General features: G+C 34.6%; 1 protein-coding gene across 1 annotated transcript in view; it reads right to left on the bottom strand.

Moving 5' to 3' along the window:
- Nucleotides 1-362: 362 nt before the first annotated feature.
- Nucleotides 363-8,254, bottom strand: part of LOC103273576 (activating signal cointegrator 1 complex subunit 3-like) — a 23,887-nt gene continuing 15,995 nt past the window's right edge. The window contains exons 3-5 of the mRNA XM_021719043.1: nt 5,826-5,976; nt 1,579-1,628; nt 363-446 (exon numbers count right to left, since the gene is read on the bottom strand). Of these exons, the coding sequence (XP_021574718.1) occupies nt 363-446; nt 1,579-1,628; nt 5,826-5,976 (285 nt within the window). The remainder of the gene's footprint in view (nt 447-1,578; nt 1,629-5,825; nt 5,977-8,254) is intronic.

Below are 8,254 nucleotides of genomic sequence, written 5' to 3' on the forward strand. Positions count from 1 at the left end.
TGAGTTTAAGGATATTCTCTGATACAGCCATAACTACCTCACCTACAATATTACCTAATAATACCCAAACCATATTCAGATTTCTCCAAAAGTCTAAAAAAATCTTTATAATTTTTTTCTGATTCTAGAGTCAATTGAGGATCACGCATCACTACATTTGATTATTATATGCCTTTACCTTCTTTTAATCTTCAACAGTACTCTCATACTTTTTAAAAATAACATTATATGACATTCTTTATTAAAGCCATCAAGGCATTTAGATTTCTTTGTAGTTAAGATTTTTAATTATATATCAATTTCTTTAACAGTCAAATATTCAGTTTTTCTATTTCCTCTTTTGTCCATTTTAGTCACTTTTGTCATCTTAGTCCTTTGAATCTGTCAGAAGCTCTGCTCATCTTCTCATCCTCCTCTTTTCCATCCAGGCTCCTCTTCTGGAATGGACAGTCACTTCCAGGAAAAAGTGGCCCAAATACCAGGATCACATTTTCTGGGTTGATTTCTGCTTCCAGATCTTGACCCTATAATTCTTCACTTCTTTGGTAGTTCTCTGATACAGTCAAACAAATTTTGTATTTTATAGTTTTTCTAGTTATTCTCAGCAGAGAGTTGTTCAAATTACCTGTCTGCCATTTTATGGAAATTAAAACTCTTTGTACTCTTTTGTAATCTGCAATTTTCAAAATATCTATTTTTCACAAATACTCTTGAAAATCCACCTGTCATATTCCATAAACAACAGGTCTTTCTATTTCTAAATGTCTACCCTTATATACATAGACAGAGCCGCCAGATTCTGCTAATATCTTTTAATTCTTTCTTCTCCAGTCATTGCTTTGTAAACTGCTCTCCCTCCCAGGTTTTGATTTCTCACTTTTTAATAGGAAAATCTTATTTCCTAGACAACTCACAAAACCATAATGGACTTATAAATACCATAAGCCACATTCTCTAAGCCAGTCCTGTTCAATGCACCTTTTGATTCACACTTTTCTTAAAGACAAAGTATTAAAGGTAAGATGCATAAAAAAGTCAAAACCTAAATAAATCAGAGGTTACAAAATAAACGGATCTTTGTGTGACAAAATAATTTGAACAGTGGAAGAAACTAGTTCAGTCCTGGCTGAATCTTGATCTATATTCAGACTAGAGAGAAATCCTTAGATCAATGGTGTTCTGGGTTTACTTCAAATATTCTGATCTGCCTCTAAAAGAGATGTTTTTACAGCGCTGATTAGGGAACTATAGGATCTTTCTACCAACTGTCTACTATCCTTGACTCCCACCTTAGTTTCTATCTTCAGTGTGCAAATCTTACTAGCCTCCTGAAATGATAATTTAACATTCTTACAGAGATACTTGCCTAATATATAATGCATCTCATAAATTGCCACTCTCTACCTTGACCCCTTTATTTTAAAAAATGTTTTGACTTAAAAGTCCATAATATACTGACAAAGTTCTGTTTATTTTATAACCTCTTGTTTGGGTTTTGATTTTTATGTGTCTTACCTTTAATACTTTGTCTTTAAGAAAAGTATGAATCAAAAGGTGTGCTGAACAGGACTAGCTTACAGAATGTGGCTTTATGGCATTTATAAATCCATTATGGTTTTGTAAGTTGTCTAGGAAATAAGATTTTACTATTAAAAAGTAATAACTGACAAAATTTCATTAACAACAGAATATAGGTTACCATAAAAAGAGTTTCATTACCAACAAAATATAGATTAATAAGATTGAGTGCATTCTTCAAAATCCATGAAGGAGATAGGAGATAGCTGTGCCTACCAAAAGTAATTGGATATACTAAGATTAAGGGTCAAGAATAGTATTAACTGATACATTTCCTTAAAGCTAAATTATATTATTAATATAATTTGAAGGAAAAATCAAACTGTAAAAAGGTATGGGGCTGTATTGCATGTAAACTGGGGAAAGGGGGAATACTTAAAAATAACAAAAAAATAGCTGGGCACAGTGGCCCACACCTATAATTTCACCACTCTGGGAAGCCAAAGCAGGAGGACTGCTTGAATACAGGAGTTCTAGACCAGCCTGGGCAAAACAGCAAGACCCTGTCTCTACAAAAAATAAAAAATTAGCTGGGTGTAGCGGTGAAAACATATAATCCCAGCTACTAAGGAGATGGAGGTAGAAGGATCCTTTGAGCCCAGGAGTTTGAGGCTGTGGTGAGATATGATTGTACCACTGCATTCCAGCGTGGTCGACAGAGTGAGATCCCTAACTCAAAAAAATAAAATAAACAACAAAAGGGAAAACTCATTTGTAAGACACTGTCAGTATTATAGGTAGTGAGTGAAGACCATAAAGGAGTTTTAATTGGATTCTCAATATTTCATTTGTTTATTGAACATCTACTATATTTCTTGCAGCACAGCAGGAGCCAAAGTAGAAAGATACTGTGATCTCTATACCCCTGTATCACCAAAGCATTCTCAGTCCATCAGGGAGGAGACAGAGGTCAAAATTATCAAACAATGAGAAAAATACACTCTAAAAATAATGAAGAAAGCCTATGCCATTTCTTCAGAGATAAGAAGTATTTCACCAGCTGTACACAATGGGGAAAGTTATTTTAACACAAAAAAGAGAAAACATTATGCAATGTTCAGAAAATTACGACAGTAAACACTACACATGTTGGCACAGAGGTTGCATGTGATACAATGACAAAGAGATAAGTAAATTGTGTCAACTCATAAAGGAGCTTTCTTAAGTGTCATTCTAAAAAAATTGGTCCAGAAGGTAAGCTGGGAAATAAAATTGAGCTTTGCCTTTTACAAAGATTAGTTTAGTGACAGTGAAGAAGTTAGATGAGAAAAGAAGGTAAAGTTATACACGACTAGTAGCTCAGACATGAGATGATCAAAGCCTGAAGTAGGGCAATGGTAAATAAACAGAGGAAGTAAATTTAAGAATAGCTGAAAAGTCGACTAAACAGAACATGACTTCTGACAAGGAAAGTTAAAAAGCTAGGATTTCTATCATGTTTCTATTTCAGTATTTGGATCTAGGCCTCCCTTCACCACATACCAACCAGGGAAACAATCTAAACTTCACCCTGTTTCTTCACATACAAAATGCAGGTATTAGACCAGATGTACCCAGATGTTTCCTCCAGCTTAAAATATCTATTGTTCTAACTAAACAATATACGTGATCTTAAGTGTCTCATAATATACTTAAATGAGATTTAATTTTTTTATTATCTTGCTCTGCCTTTTAAATACAATTACACCAAAATTACTTGTGCCAAAAGAGAAACATAAAAAAAAAAAAACACAAGGGCATTTTCCCCATGAGACTAAGCTTTTCAAAGATGCTCATTTTAATTACATTTCCAGTTCAGCAGCATCTTCATCCAGAAAGGGTAGCTATCTACTATTCAACTATTTAGTTTCACTAAAGCTAATAGTTATTCAACTTAAGCACAGTATTAAAAAGTAGGTGTAACAGAGCACTTGCCTAAATGCAACATTAAAATTTTATCTGAGAGATATTATTTTAAGATATTACATCTCAAAATAATCAACTACTTAAACACATCAATCAGTTGATTAGTCCCTAAGAATAAACCAGATGTTTCACCACAGTAAGACCCTAGAATTAAATTTAATGACAATTTAAATTTAAAACAGTATTCTTTAACTTGTGGACACAGATATTTAGGGTAGTAATCTAAAGAGTTTTTTTAACCTTAATTTTCCTATCATTTATATAAAAAATGATTTAGTCACAGTACTAAATAAGCTCAATATTTCTTTTTTCTTTTTTTTTTTTTTGTGTTGGAGTCTCACTCTGTTGCCCAGACTGGAGTGCAGTGACCGCTCCCAGCCACCACAGCCTCGACCCGCTGGGCTCCGGCGATCCTTCCACCTCAACCTTCCAAGTAGCCGGAATTACAGGCATGCGCTACCACACCCGGGTAATTTTTGATTTATTGTAGAGATGAAGTCTCGCCAAGTTGCCCAGTTGGGTCTCGAACCCGCGGGCTCAGGCAATCCACTCACCTCAGCCTCCCAAAGGCACGGGATTACAGGCTGAGCCACCGAGCCTGGCTAGGCTCAATATTTCATTACTGTTTTTGCTAAGTATTCTGAGGCATTTTATAATAAAACTAAAGAAGAGGAAGGACATTCTGTAGTTTTTAAAAGCACTTAAGTCAGACTCTAGTAGCCCCAACATCTTACAAATGAATATAGTGAAAACTAAGAGACTTAAGATCCTATTTATGGTGGAATATTTTGCATTTTTGCTAGTTTTTTAAAAGACCCTAACTACCTCTATATTCTTAAAATATAAAGTGTGATTCCATGCTAAATGCTACTACAAATCTCATCAAAGTGTGCTCTAGATTTCCCCTAGGCATAAGCAAACTCAATTTTTACTTAGCAAACTTCTGAAAATCATCTAACTGTAAAACTTATAAGACATTTATTTTGTACTCTCACAACCTAGAACAATAAGGACATTCAATTCAATATTATATTAGATTACAGGTTAATGATCATTAAATATCATTGTTTTGAAAGTCAAAATATTTGAAGAAAAAAGCAAAGACTTGATGACCATAAGCAAGTTTTCAAGTCCATGAAATATAACAGAAATACGCTCCAAAACTGGTATAAGGAAGAAAACTGCCAACCAGCATACGGTAAGGTAAGGATCTAAATTCTTTCTTTACCAAGAAATCATCTGAGAAAAAATTTTACTTATCAAACAAATCTTTATTAAGATCCTAAAATATGCCAGGCACTGGGATTACTTATTAGAATACTAAATACAGGAATATGACAATAAATATAAGACCATATTCTCAGGAAACCTACATAATAGTGACAATAAACAAGCAAAATGTCAGATAACGATATATGTTATAAAGAAAATTTATAAAACAAAGTGACTGCATAACAACTCAAGATTAAAGAGAAGGGCTCATTAAGGAAATAACTGGGGTTAGCTAGTTTAAAAATGACCAAAAAAGGATCTACCTCCACTAAGATTAGTGCAGAACATCCCCAGCACAGGAAGCAGCATGTGGGAAGATCCAAAACAAGTAGTAGCTTGGTAAATTTGCGGAAGTCATAGTCTGAAAGCACAGTTGGTGAGGTCAAGGCTGACATGAGGTCAGAAAGAAAGAGGGAGACCAAATCATACAGGACCAGAGTAGGAGTTTGGACTTTTTGTAGGTACAAGCCTGCTGAATTTGGAAAGTTTAGAACTAAAGTGGTATTAAGTATGCTTTTTAGTTATCAGAGTTTGGAATAATATGATGAATTTCAATATACAGGTATTTTACTAGAGTCATTTGTTTTGTTTCATTTAGTTTTGTTTTTAACCTTGGGAAGTAACCTGATTTAGTTTACAGTATTACAATTTCAAAAGGTAATTTCCTTCAAATAAAATCAATTGATACGAATGTTAGTGTGAAATGGGAACTGAGGCAGTCAAGGTACAGCTTAAGTGCTGCTCTAAGAGATTGAGCTACATGGCTTTTAAGTTCCTTGGAGCTACATTAAATTTTTAATTTATCCTCATTTCTATCAAGAGAGCTTTCAAACTCTAAATTCCAACAAATCCTTTATACTTGACTGTATTATAATTACTAATTTACTTCTGCCATGCCCGTAGGACTACCATCCTCTATCCCAAGCTCATTGATAAATAGGATTGTCTTTCATAATTATGAATACTTGCCTGGAAATTTTAGCTTTCCATTATATAGCATATAGTTTACACAGAATCTATTTTTGAGCCTTACTCGTTCTTAAAAAAAAAAAAATAGAAGAAAACTATACCTATTTGCTTTGCAGCATGTAATATATCTTTTAAGTCTTCATTTAAAATTTGCATTTTACTCTTCTCCAGTTTTTCATTCAAAAATGTTACTATCTTCTTCCATGTCAGTCCCAAATCTAAAACTTGCTCATGAAGTTTAGATCGCTTTATCTGAAACAGAGAGCATAATATAGAAAAATATTGCTTAAAGTTCTTCTCAAATCCATCACTCATAGAACATATCTTGCATTACAAAATACAATCTGGCACTACCCATACGAATTTAAAGTTGTAGAAATTCATATCCCTATTAACTGCTCTCAGAACAAGTTTTATGTAAATGGTATTAATTCAAATCTTATCTGTTTATAAGATATGCTTAATAAAGCATCTTCTTTGTTTTTATTATAATACATACTAATTATGAAATCATTTTCATACAGCATAGTAAAAAGTTCAACAACTGATAACATTTCACATAACTCTTTCCATTTTTCTCCTCGTTTTAAACATGGTTTAGTCTTAGACTATAGCATATATGAATAAGAGCTTTATGCCATGCTTTTTGAAAGAAGAATTAAAGAAAATTAGATTACTATGTTGGGTTCAATATATTCAAGTCAGCATTACTTTCTTAAGCATGACCCTATGACAGGTTAGGCATTCAGAAGATTCTTTTCTATACACTCTTTTCCTGAGACTATAAATCTTCCCATTCTCAAGAACTGACCACAGAAAGCAACCAAAATTTTATTTCAGACAGTTGGCTTTGATCCATAGATAAAACTCATGAAGCTTTCTAAGCAAATGAAAAAATCAGTAGATCAGGGGGAAAACTGTAATTTTACTCATGGCTATACTGATGATAATGCATAATTCACCATTACATCCTTGTCTCCGTTTTCTAATTTAAAATGGGGTTTTGGGGAAGGAGAATGAACAAAGGTTGAAATGAAGTAAGACTGGCTATAAAAATAGAATTAAGCTGTTACAGTCAGGTCATAGGTAAACATAAAGGTTTATCTTATTTTTCTCTCTACTACTGTATATGCTGGACAGCTTCTGAGATTAAAAATTACTTTTCTTCCATAGGGAAAAAAAGTGTATAAAAATCCGCAGAAATAAATGAAATTACATGGGATAAGTATATAGCCCTTATACACTTTTAAATTTTAAAAACTTCTGTTGTATCTCTAGTACAGAATAATTTGCAAAAGACCTTGGGGAGATGAGAACAGGAAATAATTCAAGTTTAAGACAGTAATATTAATTAACTGTATAGAATATACCTTTGCATTAACTGCCTTGAAAAATGTAAAATAATAACCATTATAAAATTCTGTACCATAAGAGAAAAAAAAAATCTATCAAAAATGGTTATAAATATTTTCTCCCTAGTGTCAATCTTTGAGTGAAAACTATTGATTGCCAGGCTCGGTGGCTCAGCCTGTAATCCCACACCTTTGGGAGGCTGAGGTGAGTGGATTGCCTGAGTCCACGGGTTCGAGACCCGCCTGGGCAGGCGAGACCTCATCTCTACAATAAATAAAAAATTAGCAGGGCGTGGTAGCACGCGCCTATAGTTCCAGATACTTGGAAGGCTGAGGCAGAAGAATCGCCGGAGCCCAGCAGGTCAAGGCTGAAGTGGCCAAGAGCGGCCACTGCACTCCAGTCTGGGCGACAGAGTGAGACTCCAACTCAAAAAAAAAAAAAAAGAAAACTATTGATTGTAATTAAAAACTTTCAGCAATAAAATTACAACCGTCTAGGAAATGGTATTATTATTCCGTAATAGATTCAAATAAAGAGTCAGCAATTAAAGTTAATGCTGTTTTTTTAAAAAAGAGCAATGGGTCAGATCTATCACATACTCTATTATGTGCTTCATTTCTTCACATGCACAGCTCATATAGCTTCAGACCCATAAAGTTCACAACATGTATAAAGCATTTACCCTTTCCGGGTGAAAAACCCATCCACCATTTATGTATTTACATGTCTCCATAGGTGTCATTTATAATAAGAAACATTATTTTTTAAATAAATTTCAGTAACTTAAATTATTTCAAAGATATCCAAAATACATTAAAATGGTCTGAACAGACTATAGCTGTGCTCTATTGCCTCTTATTCCTTTTGTAACAAAAAAGGTATATACTTCAAAATCACATTCAGAGCCGGGCTCGGTGGCTCAGCCTGTAATCCCGCGCCTTTGGGAGGCTGAAGTGAGAGGATTGCCTGAGCCCGCGGGTTCGAGACCCGCCTGGGCAGCGAGACCTCATCTCTACAATAAATCAAAAAATCAGCCGGGCGTGGTAGCGCACGCCTGTAATTCCGGCTACTCGGAAGGCTGAGGCGGAAGGATCGCCGGAGCCCAGCAGGTCGAGGCTGCGGTGGCCGGGAGCGGCCACTGCACTCCAGTCTGGGTGACAGAGTGAGACTCCAACTC

Source organism: Carlito syrichta, unplaced genomic scaffold (genome assembly GCF_000164805.1).
Source record: "Carlito syrichta isolate Samal-C Ts95f unplaced genomic scaffold, Tarsius_syrichta-2.0.1 Scaffold314092, whole genome shotgun sequence".
NCBI lineage: Eukaryota > Metazoa > Chordata > Mammalia > Primates > Tarsiidae > Carlito > Carlito syrichta.